At 36.0% G+C, this 18836-nt stretch overlaps 1 protein-coding gene across 1 annotated transcript in view; it reads right to left on the minus strand.

Annotated features, from left to right (window-relative positions):
- PRTG (protogenin) overlaps positions 1-18836 on the minus strand; it is a 172291-nt gene that overhangs the window by 14511 nt on the left and 138944 nt on the right. The window contains exons 17-20 of the mRNA XM_068992532.1: positions 17992-18112; positions 16577-16742; positions 14364-14468; positions 13594-13884 (exon numbers count right to left, since the gene is read on the minus strand). Of these exons, the coding sequence (XP_068848633.1) occupies positions 13594-13884; positions 14364-14468; positions 16577-16742; positions 17992-18112 (683 nt within the window). The remainder of the gene's footprint in view (positions 1-13593; positions 13885-14363; positions 14469-16576; positions 16743-17991; positions 18113-18836) is intronic.

The raw sequence follows: 18836 nt of genomic DNA on the forward strand, positions 1-18836 counted from the left end.
GGTGTCCAAAATTATCTTTTTCATGTGGAAATTTCTTTGAGAAAACTTCTTAGGATTTTTATTTGAATTGCCTTAAGTATATAGATTTATTTGGGGGTTTTGAAATTTTAAAAATAATGAATGTTCCTATCCATTAACTTGGGCTCTCTCCTTCTGTAAATAGTTCTTCAAATATGTGCTTTAACAAAGGTTTATAATTTTCTCTGTAAAAGGCTTACATGTTTGTTATGATATTTTTAATCCTTAATTATTGTTGATATGGTAAATTATACCTTTAAAAATTACACATTGTAGGGGTTTGTTGCGGATAAATTAGAACTTTATTGTACTTTGTATTTTGATCCTATACCCAAGAATTTTGCTTAAATCTTCTGTTTGGACCAACGGTTTGTCTATAGACTTCTCTTGGATTTCCTATGTAGACAGTCGTCATATGCATGTAATGATAGTTTCTTCATTTACAATTCTACCTACTAACCTAGTTCATGTGGGCTGGTATTGTTTTCAAGGTTCATCGATGCTGTAACATGTATCAGAACTTAATGTCTTTTTTTGGGTGAATACTTCATTTTTTGGACACACTATTTTGTTTACCTGTTCATCCGCTGATGGACATTTGGGTTGTCTCTAACTTTAGTTATTGTGAATAAACCTGCAGTTAACGCTAGTGTACAAGTATCTGTTTCAGTCTTTGTTTTCAGTCACAAAGAGTCGGACATGACTGAGCGTCTTCACTTCACTTCACCTAGAAGTAGACTAGGTGGCCCACATGGTAATTCTTTTCTTTTGTTTCATATGGTAATTCTACATTTAGCTTTTTGAGGAATCCAAACAGTTTTCCACATTGGCTTCACCATTTTGTGTTCCTACTAGCCACGACTGAGCGACTTCACTTTCACTTTTCACTTTCATCCATTGGAGAAGGAAATGGCAACCCTCTCAAGTATTCTTGCCTGGAGAATCGCAGGGATGGGGGAGCCTCGTGGGCTGCTGTCTATGGGGTCACACAGTCAGACACGATTGAAGCGACGATTGAAGTGACTTAGCAGCAGCAGCAGCAGATGTGTGAGGGCTCATTATAGCCATTGTAGTAGATATGAAGTGGCATCTCATGGTAGTCTGATTTGCATTTCTCCTGTGACTCAGGATGTTGAATATCTTTTCATATTCTTGTTAGCCATTTGCCTACTTCTTTGGAGTAATGCTGAGTTGTTTTTATATTTTGGAAATTAAGTCCTTATTGGCCAAATCATTCGCAAATATTTTCTCCCAGTCCACAGCTTGTCTGTTTTGTTTGTTTATGGTTTCCTTTGCTGTGCAAATACTTTTAAGTTTAACTAGGTTCCATTTGTTTATTTTTGCTTTTATTTCTATTGCCTTGGGAGACTGGGGTCATTATGTTTTAAGTGGCAACAACATACAGGAAGATTTTTTCATCCAACCCTTAAAGTAGGAGTAGTTTGTTTACAACAGATATAATTGTATTTTTCCTACCATATTATTCTTTTTCTCAGGGTTATCTTTGCTTTTTTTCCAGTCTACTTCATTGTCTTCTCTTAAATTGATCGTGTCTTTATTTCCTTTTCTACCTAAATTAGTAGACTCAGAAATGATAACTTCTCTATTATTTTAGCACTTAATCTTAAATTTTTAAGTTATTTTTCTAAAGAATGCTAGAATACTTTGGCTCTGCTCAGTTTTCTTCTAGCCTTATGGCTCACTCTAGTGTTTTAGTTTAACCTTGTTTTCATATAAAATTCGTTAGTAGTATTTTGGTTTTATGTAGTCAATGTTAATTTAGGATTACCCACCTTTTTCTCTTTGCTCATCAGGAATTTTTTAAAAAGTTTTATTGAGATGTAACTTGTATACCAGGGACTTCCCTGGTGGTCCAGCAGTTAAGGCTCTGTTTCCACTGCAGGGGGCACAGGTTCGATCCCTGGTCAGGGAACTAAGATCCCACATACCATGTGGTATGGGCAAAAAAAGAAAAAAGGTAGCTCATATACCATACAATATACTCATTTAAATTATACAATTCGTTTTAGCATATTCACAGAATTGTTCAACCATCATCACAATCAATTTCAGAACATTTTCATCTCTCCAAAAGAAACCTCATACCCATCACTGAACATTCCCCATTCACTACAAACTTCCAGTCCCTTGCAGCCACTAGTCTACTTTCTGTCTCTATAGATACATGTTGCTCTTTTAGACTGCCTTCATTCACTTAGTATTTTAAAAAACTCATGCTTGCTATAGCACTTATCAGTACTTAATTCCTTTATATTGCTGAATAAAGTCCACTGAGTTAATATACCACATTCCGTTTATCCAGTCATGAGTTGGTAGACATTTCGGTTTTTTCCACTTTGGGGCTATTATAAATACTGCTGCTGTGATTATGCCTGTATAAGTTTTTGTATGAACATGTTTTACTTCTTTTGGGTATATATCTAAGGAGTGAAATGCTGGGTCATATGGTAACACTATGTTACTTTCTGATGAACTGCTAAACTAAATAGTTTAGAGGCTATACCTTTTACATTCCCACCAGCAATCTGAAAGGGTCCTAATTTCTCCACATTCTTGTCAACACTTGTTATGATCTTTTTATTTTAGTCACCCTAGTAGATATCAGCTCATTATATTTTTGATTGGTATCTCCTGCTTATTGTTGCTTCTTCTCATATACAGTGTGGAGTTCTGTAATTCCACACTGTAGTTATTTTTTGTGTGTGATGTCTTGAAGATATTATCCCATCATCTTCTTGCTTCTTTTATTGAGAAATCTTCTTAGTGAAATCTATTAATCATTTTTTCCCTGTAACTTCCTTTAAATTCTTATCTTTGTCTTTGATGTTCTTCAGTTCACCAAATTCACATCGTGATGTGGGAGAAGAAAATGGCAATCCACTCCAGTATTCCTACCTGGAAAATCCCATGGACAGAGCGTGGAAGGCTACAGTCCATGGGGTTGCAAAGAGTCGGACACAAGTTAGCGACTAAACTGCAGCAGCAGAGACTCCTTTGCCTAGAAAAATTTTTTGTATTGTTTGTTTTGTCCAGAGTTCTAAGTTAGAATTGGGGAAAACAGAACAATGACTGTTGGAGTTGTCAGACTGGAGAGACTTTTCAGATATTCAGACTATCTCCTTTTGATACAAAATCTTTATGGTATTTTTGTGTATTGTAAACAATGCATTTCATACATTCAAGATTGTTATAGTCTGTGTGCTTTCACTATTGCAACAGTCCTTAAAATTGAATGTGAGATAATCATTTTCTTCTTTTACTCTCATTAGAACCTCTGATAAAATGCTGAATACAACTGAAGACTTTCTTAATATGGAAAAAAAAAGACATCTTGCTGTATTTTTTATTTTTAGACTGAGGATTATGCTTCCTGAATCCCAAGAATTTCATAAATTTTGTCATATTCTTTTTGAAAATTGCTTAGCCTTCATTCTTTCACTTTAGAATGACTGTCAGATGTATGTTGAATCTTCTGTTTATTTCTATTTTCTATTTATCTACTGTGCTGCATCCTGGACAATTTCCTCACATCTTCCAGTTTTAGAATATTCAATGTAGTTGATATGCTGTTAAGTGGATTTTCAAAAACTCAACAACTATTTTTTTTCATAATTTCTAGGAAATCTATTCATTTATCTTTTTAATGTACTTGTTCCCTTGTGGCTGAGCTGGTAAAGAATCCACCTACAACATGGGATACCTGGGTTCGATCCCTGGGTTGGGAAGATCCCCGGAGAAGGGACCAGCTACCCACTCCAGTGTGGCCTGGAGAATTCCATGGACTGTATAGGCCACGGGGTTGCAAAGAGTCAGAAACAACTGAGTGACTTCCACTTTTCTTATTTTTTTATATAGTTTCTCATTCTCTTATGTTTTCTTTCTTTCATGTCCTCCACAGTCAGCACAATGTCATTTCAAGAAGCTCCTGTTCTATTTTTCAGTTCCCCTTTCATTACCCAAATTGGGAGATTTAAAAAAAATAATTCAGCTACCTTACAAAGTTTGTTTGGGTCATATTTTACCTGTCATTTCTAGATTTTTTTAAGTGGAAGGGCTTTCAATATTTCTCAATCATTTTTTATAATATTAAAAAACAAAAATTTTAACTGAATTAGAAATGTGTCTATCTGGATGAGTCACAGCTTTTAGGCTATTTATTTCTAAGGTAAGCAGTCATCTACTGGAATGGGAAAATTGCTCTTTCCTTGTTGCTATTCAATAAATGCCAGATGAAAACAATTCTAAGATGCCTTGCTGTTGTTGTTCAGTTGCTAAGTCATGTCCGACTCTTTATGACCCTATGGACTGCAGCATGCCAGGTTCCCTGTCCTTCACTATCTCCAGAAGTTTGTTCAAATTCATGTCCAGTGAGTCAGTGATACTATCCAACTATCTCATCCTCTGATGCCCCCTTATCCTCCTATCCTCAATCTTTCCCAGCATCAGGGTCTTTTCCAGTCAGCTCTTCATATCAGGTGGCCAAAGTATTGGAGCTTCAGCATCAGTCCTTCAAATGAATATTTAGGGTTGATTTCCTTTAGGATTGACTGGTTGGATTGCCTTGCAGTCCAAGGGACTCTCAAGAGTCTTCTCCAAGGCCACAGTTCAAAAGCATCAATTTTTTGGCTCTCAGCTTTCTTTATAGTCCATTTCTCACATCCACACCTGACTACTGGAAAAACCATAGCTTTGACTATATGGATCTTTGTCAACAAAGTAATGTCTTTGCTTTTTAATATTCTGTGGGTTTGTTATAGCTTTTCTTCCAAGGAACAAGCGTCTTTTAATGTCATGGCTGCAGTCACCATCTGTAGTGATTTTGAAGCCCAAGAAAATAAACAGCTGTCACTGTTTCCCTCTTTCCCCATCTACTTGCCATGAAGTGATGGGATCAGATGGCATGATCTTCAGTTTTTTAATGCTGAGTTTTACGCCAGCTTTTTCACTCTCTTCTTTCACCCTCATTAAGAGGCTCTTTAGTTTCTCTTTGCTTTCTGCCATTAGAGTGGTATCATCTGCATATCTGAGGTTATTGATATTTCTCCCAGCTCTATTCCTACTGCTTGGAGTAGACTCTATAATCATCCCATCACAGGATATGAAAGCCATCATTTTATAAACTCAAAGTTTTCATTCTCTATCACCCAAAAGAAAAGTGAAAAGTAAAAGAAAACATCTTTTTTTATTAACTAAGAAAAATTTTTATTTAAACTGTGCAATCAATCAGTATTTAGACAGCAGTTTCATAAACATTTTGGCATTTAAACTTTTATTCATTTTTGGCATGACCTGTAGGATAGTATATAAACTATCCTGAGTATGGGAAAAGTAGTAGGCAATATTTACTATGATGCTAGAAAAAGAAAACAAACCCACATTATTAAGCAAAATATGTTTTAAAAAAAGACATTAAAAAGGTACATTCAAAATCAAGGCAAACATTTGCTTTCTTCATGCAATGGAGTTCACAGAGCTGATCCCCTGAGACAAGTATAAAATTAAAATAACTCAGCTCTAGAGTCCATTAGCTAGTCTGCAAATGCTGCCCTTACAAGAAAATGGTATACAGAGTGAAAGGATCCAGAACACCCATGATATGAAACAATATACAGCTGGCTCCCACACTTTCATTTAATTCACATCTTTGAAGAAAATAGAAAAAAAATCGCACATACACAGACATAAAATATTGTCCAACAACAGCAACCGACAGACAAACTTAATATATGTCCTCTAGTCTACTGATAGGCTAAGGCAATGTGTGTGAATTAAGGCTTTGCAAATTTCTTTAACAGGCTCATGTTAAATCATTGGTAATCATTTTCATTTGCAAACAGAATAAAGAGTGTGGTAAAAGGGAGAAAAATGTTTCAGATAAAAATTTTTAAGTATTTTTTGCTGTTATTTTTAAAGATAGTTCTGCAGAAAAACAAACTTCTGTAACATAAATTTTAAAGATAAAATCTGTAAATTAAAACTATGTCTATGTACCATGAACTACTTACAAGATACAAATGAGTAAATCAAGAAAGGTGTTCAGAATCTCATGGATTATACTAAGAGTGCTATTTACTGGTTCAAGAAAGTTAGGGAAAATATTTCCTTTCTCTAAAAAAAGATAATCATGTAATTCTTGTCAATAAGCCTTAAAGGTTGACCTGAATAAACTAGAATTAGATGCCAGTATGTCTTACCCTAAAATTTATTCCAAACAGTTTAAAGAAATTTGGAAATGCCCCATAATCTTGAAAAAGTAGATCTGTTAGAGAAGAATCCTAAAAATGCACTCTGTCCTTACCCATCTACCTCTCTGGGGATATTTGACTCTCTCCCTAAATCTTTAAAAGCCAAGATATCAAAAAATTAAAAGATTTAAATTAGGGTAAGATGATTTCATGTTTAGTACTTTCAAAAGCACTGTAAATCCCCTTGTTCAGCATATAGATTTACCTACATTAAAGATGAGTGTTTAAATCCCTGTCTACATCTTTTATCCCCCACTTTCTTCTGGCAGTTTCTTTTTTGGTGAGTATACAGAAAACGAAAGCATTTTTCATTTTAGCACAGGCAAATGTAATTGGAAAGGCTGCCAGGTAAAGAAAGAAAAAGCTATTAAGATATGTTTCACAGCTGAATAGAAATGACCTTAGAATTCTAATTATTTATACTTTTAAGTTTTCAAAATACACTGCTTCATTCTGCACAACAAAGCATGGAATAAAAGGAACACAAAATGAGTTAAGGATTTTTTTCCTACCAATTTTCAAAATGGTCAAGGACCAGAATTTAGGTGTGCCAAAGACTAACGTTATGCCTGTTCTACTATATGATTCTCCTTCAACTTTTCTCCCTCCTATATTAATTAGGTTGAATTCAAATAACACCTATGCTCTTCAGATCTAGCAAAACAGGGATGACTGGTTACAGGCCTGGCTCTTTCCAGTTAATAAATTTCTAGTTAGATTTGGGGACAACAGGAAAATTACAAAAAATAAAAATTAAATTCTGAACACCTAGTCTAATAAAGAAGTGCTTGAACAGTTAAGGGCTCCAAAAAACCATATCTCCCTTATTTAATCCAACTGTAGGCACAAGCATCAGCTTTCACACTCAGTTCTGACTAAGAGAAATGGAAGGTTTCAAGGAGAAAAGAAGGGTGGTTAGGAGATGACAAAGAGTGAGTTACAGCCCGTCTAAACTCCTCCTGTGAATAAATGGATGTAAGACAGACTTCTCTCTGTTGGCTGGCTATGACTATGTGGATAGGTTATGTTGACAGAGAGGAAGGTACCATGAGCCTAGGTAATTAAATATCATGTCTTAGCTGAGATGATGTATCACAGTAGAAATACTGTAAATGACGCAGTTGGACCACTTGGGTTTGTGTCTTGGCTAAGCACCATACTAGCTGTGATCTTTGGCAGTTTAGACATTTTAAACCTACTTCCTGATCTCTAAAATGAGGATAGTATTTTACTCTGTAGAATGTAGCAATATGCATAGCTGAAGCATGTTTATGGCACATCACATATGCTCAGTAAATGGCACATCCCTTTCTAAGGAATAGAATCACAAGTGGCTGAAAAATGACCAGCACCCTTAACCTTACTCATAATATCATCACGGGCTCTACCTCCTAAAGGAGAAAGCTTTATCTTGTTCGTTGAAGAAATGCTAAAACTTAGGGGAGAATTATAAACTATCCTTTATATCTGAAAGAAGGCTTGATTGACATGATCTAGGAATCAGAACAAACTACAGCAGTGGAATCTAAAGCTTTCTAGGAAAAGGAACAATTGACATCAAAGAAGAATTACAAGAAAGATAAAATTTCCCAGGAGTTCTACATGCTGATAAGGTTAAGTGGAGGCTCTAGCTAAGGCTCATGGAAAATCAAGAAGCTATATTAAATTGAAAACCAAACAGTGGCTTGTGAAGCTGAAGAAATAAGCCTGACTTAAAAGTCAGAAGGCGTGCATGTTGCAAAATGCTTTTAAAAGGAAATGAAGAACTTGAGCATAATTCTGTTCATCTACTCTGAATTCCTATGTTTCAGGTGTTTTCCTCCACTCTGCCCTAACAATCACTTAAGGGAAAAGGACAAAGCTCAACTATAATAAGAACAGGTTTCAAAATTTTCTGATAAAATTCCATAAAGTCAGAGCCAAATATTAGGAAACTTTCCTGTTAAACAGATGGAACTGAGATGTTAATTCACAAAGTAAGTATTCAAAAGTTTAAAGTTGAATTGTCTTTGCAAGTGATTTAGAGAGAAAGCTTAATGTGTACATTTGATAGGCGATAAGCCAAGGTTTTCATATCTTTGAAATTTTGAAGATCCCCAAGGGACACATGACTTCACACTTCCAATCTCTGTAATGCAATAGACATTTTATGGGGATCAGAGTTCTACAGAAATAATGTACCTGTTGTAAGCAAAATAATGGCCACCCACAAAAGTCCACACTTAAATCCCAGGACGCTGAGTATATTACCATACAGGGCAAAAAAGGACACTAAGGATGTGATTAAGTTAAGAATTTTCAGATGGAGAGAGTACCCTGGTTTGTCCAAAAGGGCCCCATCTTATCAAGTGAGTCCTTAACATTCGAGAGCCTTTCCTGGTTAGGGTCAGAAAAAGAGATATGTTAATGGAAGTGGGTCAAGAGAGCTGCTATGTAGCTGACTTTGAAGACAGAGGGTGGGATCTACAACTTCTAAAAGCCAGAAAAGACAAGGAAATGAACTTTGTTTTATCCCATTGAGACCTGTGTCAGACTTCTGACCTACAGAACTGTAAGATAATAAATCTGTGTTGTTTTAAGGCCTTCTTTGTGGTAATTTATTATAGCGGTAGCAAGAAAATAATACAGTATCTGTCTGGTAAAAATGCAAGACTGTCATGTTAATCTTAAACACCTTCAAAAGCTTACCAGGGGAAATTGCCTGAGAAGATTAAAGCCTGCAAACATACACATTGCATTAGCCTGCAATCTTACGTCCTGAGCATAAATCAGCTTCACACAATTCTATGTATGTATCCTTCTAAACATCAATAAAATTCACAATTAGACAACTGATTGTGTATGGTGATCTCCAGAACCCTCTATTCTGTGCTCCCAGAAATTATGACCATTAAACCAAAGCAGTTTTATCAGAGACCCACGTGGCAAACTGTCAGAAACAAAATCTACAAAATACATGTTTAGTCTTAAATCATGACTCTTTCAGTATTCTTGAGGTATTTTTTACATTCACTATTAAAATTTTACATTCAGTGAAATATAAATGTATATGTGAATCATGACAGCCACTGCTGAGGTGGAACCACATCTGGATATTCTAGCATTAAAAAAAAAAAAAAACCTTTCAAATCCATCTTTTTTGTGAGACTCAATTGTCTCCAAAGGTGTCTTTGTAGACCTGAACAATGACCCTGAGTCATCAACATGAGCAAGCATGATGTCCTTAACAAAGCCAAGACAAACCAATGCAAATCACTGTCATTGTTCCCAAGGTTGGCACCACTCTTGTTTGAAGCTAAGGCAAATAAAAAGCACTTCCCCGAGGATCTAATTTCCCTGATGTGCCAAGGCTAATTTTTTAAAGCCACTTAGTGGATAAAGTTGTATCCTTACTTTTAAGCTAATCAAAATATAAAACTCTGTATTTCATGAACAAGATATTTGTTTTACCCATGGTTCCACTGAAGTTTGAAATAGCAAGCTCCCTTGCTGCAATTAAAATATGTCAATTTACGAACAACTTCAAAGAGCACATCTATCAAAGAACAGCCACTTGAAAATTGATATGATTCATTTCCTTGTTACATCCCATTGCTCCCCAGACATGAGAACATCCCTGTTATTAAGTGACTGCTTCAAGCCTTCAGTAAACCAGATAATGCTTTAAGCAGGAGGAAGGCTGCAAAGGCTGATTCAGGGGTTGCCACAATGCCCCGCAATGGAAGAGCTTGCTGATAATTCTGTTGACATCCCACACTCAAGGTGCTTAGAAAAGTATCACATCATTTGGCAAAAACATCCTGTGGTTGAATCAGCAGGTTCAATGGAAAGTCCCTTTGTATGCTGTTTGTATACAGACTGAGTTCTGGAGAGACGAGTTTGGTTGACATAGAAACAAGAAACAACAGTTTAATGTACAACTAAATCTTCCTATATGAGGAGGAAACCTTAAATTTATCTTTGGTTTTTTAAAAACTTGCTGATAAAAAGCACATGAATTAAAATACTGATAAATACCAATATAACTGTATTGCTTTTAATTATGTAAACTTAGCCCTTTGATACCCTTTGCTACTAAAGCTAGAGTCTCTATCAGCCTCTAAATAAATTTATTTCAAATCTGCTCATCTTTACTTACTTACAGGCTAATCTATATACTTAAATGGTCTTTGGTATGAAAATACTGATGAGCAGTATCTTGTAATATTTGGCATAAAAATGACATGCATGTATTAGTACTTATAGCAAATAAGTCTTTGGAAAAGAAAATAGTTACTATTTGCATATTAGCCCCTTCAGAGTGAAACACCATGAAGTAACACCACTGTGAAAGATGAATGAGAACCTTCACATTTTAGTTACAATTTCATACTTAAGACTTCAAAGAAGTTAGCTTTGGCCAAGTAAAAAGAAGTCTTTGGTGTATACTAAATATCTTATTCAATGACACTAAAATATTTGTCTTTGGTGAAAAGATTTTTTTTCCTCTCCAACAAGTAGTTTCAACAATTTCAAAATACTATAATACTGTATAGCTGAAGATTTACTTGCTGAAGAAAAAAAATTACACTTGAAATTCTTTGGAACTATCTGCTGGTGAAGAACTTTTAAATGCTCTGGTAACAATAAGGTAGTTAAAATTACTAGTCTAATTAACTATAACAATCAATATATCCCCTATTATTCTGGGTTAGTAACTACTTGTATAAGCTTCATACCTATAGATGTTTCTAGTTAATTCAATTTGGAGGGAAATCATAGTTGAATTTTCACTCTCTACTGAAACTTCTTTGGTAACAAGATTATTATGAAAAAATCTTATACAAGAACAAAATGAAAAGGTGAAAGAGTAAAAAACATACTGGTAAATAACTAGCAAATAGTTACAGCCTAAAGATCTACAATAACTATGGGCCTATTCATCAAAAACAAAACAAAATACTTTCCTTAAGGACTTCAAATTATCAATTTTAGGCTTTTAAAATGATTCAAATGAATAGCCTCCTAGACAGGATGGATGATGTTTCAACTTTATAGATTTTGTTTGCCTTTTAACGGAAGTTTTAAAAAAATAAAATGAACTCATTGTACTTCTTCCTTTTAGATACTGATAAAAGTTGGCCCCACATACTTTCTACTTACAAGCCCACAAAGATATACCCTGTCAATTTGCCCATGCTTCCATGAGGCAGCTCAAAAGTAACAAAATGTTCCCTGAGTACAGGAAAAAAAAAAAACACGAGAACAACTTTAAAAGGAGGTAGTATAAACAGGAGCTATAAAGGCAGGAGCAGCATTTTTCCTTGCCTCAGATTGTTCACCTAAAGCTCTGCTTTTTTGTTTCACCATGAAGCCCATACTTAGATAACTAAATGGAGGACTGTGAATTTAGTTCAGAACTGCATTAACTGGTACTTAATGGTGGTCTGCTTCTGAGCACATCCAATTTGGCACAAAACTACAGGTTGAAAACAACCAAAAAATGTTGTTACCATCAGATACTGGAAAAGAAGATGACAGAGATGGGACTATTATCCAATAATTTTTTTTTGTCTTTAGAACACCATTTAACATGACCTCATCCCCAGTCTATAAACAAAGGATTCAAGGGGGATAAAGATTCCTTTTAAAAAGAGGCTCAAAAGTCATTTCCAGATAATTTGAAGAAATGTTTTTTAAAGGATAAGGGGATCCCCTCTCTACACCATGGGTTTAATTCTTTATCATCTCCCACTGCTGGGCACCTAACAGGTAACTGTCTTAAAATTCAGAGAAGGACTATTCTGTGTGGCTAAGTAAACAGTTTACTGATTTCAAACCAGCAAGAGGATTAACTCACTACTGGCGTTAGCATTCCTCACTCACAGCATCGACACTGAAGGAAGATTAAACCGAGTACCAAATTCTCTTAAGAATTCAAGAATTTTCAACAAACAAGTTAGTAGAGCTCAGAATACTTATCCCTAAACAAAACCTGTATGAAAACAAACCCAAATGCTTTGATAAAACACTGTACATTAAAACAGGTATTGATGAAATCCAAGAAGCTCTTAAGGCAACTTTTGGTACTCTTATCCTGAGCAACTTCATGAATATTAAAAAAGTATAAGGCAAAGAAATTCATAATATATAATGGAAGGCACTGTTGCCGTGATAACCTCAAGCTCATTTTACTGTCTACTGTTGCATTTATCCTCATTATTAATATTGAATGAAACTTTTTTTTTCCTACCCCTTTTGGGCTTCCCTGGTGGCTCAGATGGTAAAGAATCCGCCTGCAATGCAGGAGACCTGGGTCACCAAGCTGGGATTTATACAAAAGAAAACCGCAAACTCTAACTTATTTTCTTTAAAAATCTGTTTTCTGCAAGGCGTTTTGCAACTAATTCTGGAAAGGTTGAGGATGCTTTGCAAACTAAGACAGTGCAGACTTTGGCCAACCATCAGGCAAAGGAACAGGTTGAAAAGGCACGGCTTCCAGGCAGGCTAGGGTGTGGGACACAGCAGATAAAGCGCTCGGACTCTGCCCACAACACAGAAGCCCTTGATACAAGAGGGTTCCCTGTATGCTACTGAACAGTTTCATTCTCAGAAGAGATAGACTTTTTTGTGCTGGTCATTCAGTAAAGTCAACAGCCCACTTTTCTCTTCTCAGTGGTTTCAGTCCTCACAGCTAGAGGTGTTAAATGATCCAAACCATGAAGAGGTCATAGTTTGTTGTTATTGTTGTTTTAACTCAGAGCTTCAGATAAACATTCTTACTCACCTACCTATATGACTCCTCGGATCACACGCATGACACATACAGCAACTGAAAACAAAACGCTACTAGGAAGTATCATCGTTTATGCAGCTGAGATCAACTATCACAACGAATGAGGTAACAAAGTTGTCTTCTGAGTTTGCCCTCTGGCAAACTGAGGTAGGTAGTCAGCAAAGGGGCTTTCAAAAGTCTTCCCTTTGCTCCAGTGATATATTTTATAATCCAGTCAAACACCTTGACTGTCTTTTCACATTGCTGACAATGAAACATTCAAAATACGTGAGCTTAAAGATTAAAAAAAAAAAAAAACATTCAAAAAAGGTGAGATACCCAATAAGATACCAAGATACCAAGAGTTTCACAAAAGGCTTTGGCTCTCTGTTCATTGTCCTTCGAACAGACTTAAAGGTGAGAATACCCGGATGTGGCTATCTAGATTGGAAAATCCTTTTTCTCAAAGCAAAGCCTGGCAGGGGCTGGCTGAGAAACTGAAGAGGAAGTTTGCTCAGCACCCGACCGCACTGCAGTCTCTTCACACTTTCTCACCGAGGGGTCCCCACCCAAATCGCTGCCGGTGAAGGAACTGGGGGTTAGGGGTGTGGTACTTATAACTGAGGACAGGTGTATTTCATCATTGGATTCATGGGAGAACCTTCCAGAATCCCCAGTTTCGTGGCTGCCTTCACTGTTGGCTGAATGCTCAGTATCAGCTGCAACACCAAAGGGTCTTGGGAAGCTGGCTGTCTGACCTGGGGAGCTGGGGGAGTCTTCATCGCTGATTAGTATGGTAGTGCCTGGCTGGTAAAGGCAGACTGCTTGAGTAAATCTTCTTTGAGGCTAGGTAAAAATACATAAAACACCATCAGTGATAACAGAGTGCTCTGAAAAATAATAAATCTGGTTTTACATATTTCATATATTCTGAGATAGCAAATCAATGGGGTATGTGGGTGAAAAGTTTATCATCACGAAGGAACTGCCAATGGTTCTCCAAGCAGTGGGAACACATCAGAATTCCTGAGGCAAGTGAAGTGTCAGAAGGCTTCTTCAGTGGTTTTGATGCAGACTCCTGCCTCAACCCTTTCTCCATTATCCCCCAGCCCCCCCTGAAAACCACAGCTCTGATTACAATTCCAACTGTCATGTCAATCATCAATCCCCAGGTCTTTCCATACAGTCATGCCCCAAATTAATAAAATCATATCCAGAAAGAATACCAAAGTTAAAAAAAACACTCATTTACATTTTTCTCTTTTTAAAATTATCATCTCACACACCGTGAATATTGAAAGAGTTTTCCCATTTAGGGGAGTTACCTGCTCAGCTTTTATCTTCTTAGAATCTTGGAAAAGGAGCCATTTTTTCTTAGGGGTGTTTTTAACTATAGGACCATAGCTATTAATTATCAGGTCAGTTCCTCCCTGTAGATATTAAAAGAGGAAAATTTCAGTGTATTACAAGTACACAAAATTTTAAAATGTTAAAAGAAAAATATGATCACAGACACTATTATTTCTTTTACACAGTGGCACACAACAACTATGGGGTATTTGTTAGTGATAAAAAAGATATAATAAGTTTATTCCTAAGAGACAAATGCTGAAGTATCTGGATTGAAGTATAATAATCCCAAAAATTATTTTCAAATGACAGCCCGAACAAAAATATATAGCAAGAGATACAGGACTATGAAAAGATACTGACAATTATTTGCGCATTTATTATTTTTCAAATTTTCCACATGACTGAAAACTTTAAAAAGGATTTAGGCAGATAAAAATAGACTCACAGGGCTTCCCTAGTGGTCCAGTGGCTAAGAATCTGCGTGCCAGTGCAGGGGACACAGGTTTGATCCCTGGTCCAGGAAGATCCCACATGCTGCAGAACAACTACTGAGCCTGTGCTCTAGAGCCTGCTAGCCACAACTCCTGAAGCCTGTGAGCCTTGAGCCTATCCCCTGCAACAAGAAAAGCTACCACAATGCGAAGCCCACACACCACAACCAGAGAGCAGCCCCTGCTTGCTACAACTAGAGGAAGCCCACACGCAGCAATGCAGACCCAGAGCAGTCAAAAGCAATCATTGTTTTAAATGCTATAAAATGTTTTTAAAAAATGAACCTGCATACCCTCAACAAAATGACAATAGACAGGGGATCAACTCTTGGGCTAATAATCCAAGGGAAGTCAGAGACCTGGCCTCTAAATTGCCCTCTGCTTCACTCAGGCCCCCAACTGTGCTCTGCCTCCTTCACTTTAGATTCTCTCTCTTTCCCATGTCTTCTTCCCCTTTTCACTTCTCCTCAATCCCTTCTCATGTCTAGTTACAAGCTAATAATAACACAACAATAATGTATTTTAGTAGTTTTGTGCTTATTTAAAAGTTTTAGGTTCTGATTTTCTAGATTAGTTTGAAATAAGTTAAATGGCTTATGTATCAGAATATAAAAGCTAAATTAAGTTATAACAAAACAGAAAACAGGAATAGCAAAAATCAATTCACTGTTATTTACCCATTGCATGTATCATATATAGCACCATGATAGCTAGATACATGTAAACTGCATTTGTTAAATTTAATTGTATAAAATTAAATATTGAAACTTCCCAAAATTCTGTTATATTTTTGATATTCTAGATTTGGGGGAAGGGTTGGATAAGAAGAATGTGTAACAGGATTTGGCAAACTTTTTCCATCAAAGGGCAGAACACATACGGCCTCTGCTTCATTTTTCTCTTTCTCCTTTTTTGTCATCCCCAAACTATCCTTTAAAAATGTAGAAATTATACTTAGCTCAGGATGGCCATACAAAAACAGGCCACGAACTGGCTTGAGCTGGGTTACAGTCTGCAGATACTTTATTTATAACATGCTGGTTATGAGAACTATTTAATAATGCACAATATCTTATGCTGCAATGTGACTAAAAATAATTTTCACTTGGTGTTCATAATGCTTATCACTGTACCACTACTACCAGCAGTGGAAAGGACATGAAATGACATCCTCCAATGAATTTCTTTACTGTATCCAACTTCCTAAGGCCATGAAGAGAAGGATCTTGAAACACCTATTCAGATACTTCATATTTTAAAAAATGTAATTTACATCTGGAATATTCTGATGCTCCATTTAGTTCTAAAATCAAATAAACTAAATTTAGAATGGATTAATAAAAAATGTTCCATCCAGTATATCCAGAACAATCCAGATTATAGTAAATATGGACTGATAACCTTGGTGCCCTTATTTACAATATCTCAGCTCGATATGATCCAAACTAAATGAATTTAGGCTACTTGCTCATTTTTTATTTATCTTTTTCATCTTTTATTCTTTTATCTACCCTATCTTCTTCTCCCCAAATTTTATGCAAGGAAGAATCTGAGTGAAATGGTTTCACATTTCATTATGTGGACTATGGCCATCACACATTTAATATATAATTTTGGGGTAAGATTTTACACATAAAGAGAAGATGAGTGGTGGGAAAGATTATGCAGCACAACAGCCCATCAGCTCAGAGTACCTTGGCATCAATGAAGCTATTTGGCATGATCATTGGCATCAAGGACTCTTCATTTTCTATGGCTCCTTCCAGGTTCTTCCCTACTTCATTTCCACTGGCTCGGGAGGCACTGATACAAGGTAACTGCTGAGTTCCATTCTGGCCTGTCTTGGAGACAGTTGATTTCCTGAAATATTGAATGAAAAGGAAATCTTCTAAGGCAACAAGAAGAGAAAGGCAAATGTACCAAACTTGGTGAAATCTGGGACATTCACAACTTTGCAAACAATGGACTTCCTTAATGCTTGTTTATCAAATATCCTTAGAAATGACTAGATTTTAACTCCAACTCACTGATGCAAACTTTTATGATGGAAGAAAGCTTCTTATTGTTTTTTGGCCCCAATCTGTTTATATAAAATTACTTTTTACAAATACTTAGTAAAAACCTTAATATTTATTTACAAGGTACTATTAATTATTGTTGCTTATTTATAATTTGTGTAGAAATTATAATTTTTAAAATCTACATGTTCTCCTTCAGGTCTGCAGATTTTCACACTAACAGAACAATTAATGATGACAAATTTATAGCAGCACTTCTGCAAGATCTGGGCATCACTAAAACAATGTACAGAAAGATTTCATTAAAAAGTTCTTGGGAAACAAGAAAACTGAATAGTAAAATGAAACACACTTGTGCGTACTGTGTTTCTATGCATAAGTACCAAAAACATATAGATTAAACTCTGAAAAACCTCTAACAATAGAGAGTCTAGTAATGGAGATTACCTAAAAACGATGTGTACTTGACTTCAGTTTTTTAATTTAATAGAGAACTTTAAGAAAATAAATGAAGGCAAAAGTCAAAATATAAAAGTTTAGAAACAGACAAATTCCCTGAATGCTGAGAATTTAGCTGAAGTCAAAATCACAGATAAAACTGCCCGACAAAGAGTTTATAGAGAACTAATCCCCAGCTATAACATTTCTTTTAATCCATGTCTGAAGAATCCCAACCACGTGTCCTGTGGTGGTGAGGGTAGAGCTCTCAAGTGACTCAGACATTTCAGGCTACTTAAATATGAAAATAGTCCAGGCAGTAAGGAATTCTCCAATCAGGAGATACATTAGATTAAGCATGGCATTAAAAAAAAAAGCCAAAGGATATACTTTGTGTTTCTCAAAATATCAAGAAAATGAGGACACCAGGTCTTCATTTAAGAATATTTTGTTGGCACAGCAATTTTTTTCAAATGGTGAGAGAATAATCTTCCCGAGTAAGCACATCTCTCTAGCTGCAAGAACTCAAGTAATAAAACATTCATTTTTAAGTGGGAAAATCCCAGTTCCTCTAAAAGGCACTTGATTTTGTTTCTGTGGTTACTGTAATTTAAATGTTAATCAGCTCAACAGCTCTAGCAATGGAAACACACCTGGCTTTACTTCGGTATATCAAGATGAGACCACAGATGAGGATGCAGGTCAAGGCTATGCCAACACCTACAGCAATGCCGGTCATTGATTTTTGGTCCAGATGGTAATAGCCTGAATAAACTAGAAGGGGAAGTACATGTATCAGAATCAATCAAAAAATAAATGACCCCATATATCATAATTCTTAGATATCAGCTTTTCAATAATTTGTCTTCCTCTCATAGGAAAACTTTTGACAGTATCCGTGTCTAAGCAAAAAAGATGTATTACTCTTTTATCAGGGAACTTAAAATTGGCTTATCTTCTCATATTGAAGATTCTAAATATGGGTTCTAGATATTGTATCAAATATGAACATCAGTTCAAAATTTATAATGCTAAAAGGCACAAGACAAAGATGTTCATTGATGGGCCAAAGATACCTTTCATGTCATATTACCTTAAAAGGAGATGTGTATATTGAAGACAAGTTTTCATTATGTATTTTCATATAACAGTGCTTCTTAAACTTTAATGTGCATAACAGTCACTAAAGGATATGTTAAAGGCAGATTCTGATTCACGAGGTCTAGGGTAAAGCCCATATGCAATTCTGCATGTCTGACAAGTTCCTGGGAGATAGTCACGCTGCTGGTCCCTGGACACTTTGACTAGCAAGGTATCTGAGAAGCACATATAAGCTTTGCCCTCGACTTTCCCTGATGATATAGCAGCTACTATGGCTACCTCCTTCCTGAGCTTAAATCTGACTGCCTTGCCTTTCTCTGTCTCTCTCTCTCTTACCCTGTGTTCCCCTTAAGACATACACAGCACTGAATGGCTATCCTCCGAAGAACTAAGTGCC

This window comes from Capricornis sumatraensis, chromosome 2 (assembly GCF_032405125.1).
Source record: "Capricornis sumatraensis isolate serow.1 chromosome 2, serow.2, whole genome shotgun sequence".
NCBI classification, from domain to species: Eukaryota; Metazoa; Chordata; class Mammalia; order Artiodactyla; family Bovidae; genus Capricornis; species Capricornis sumatraensis.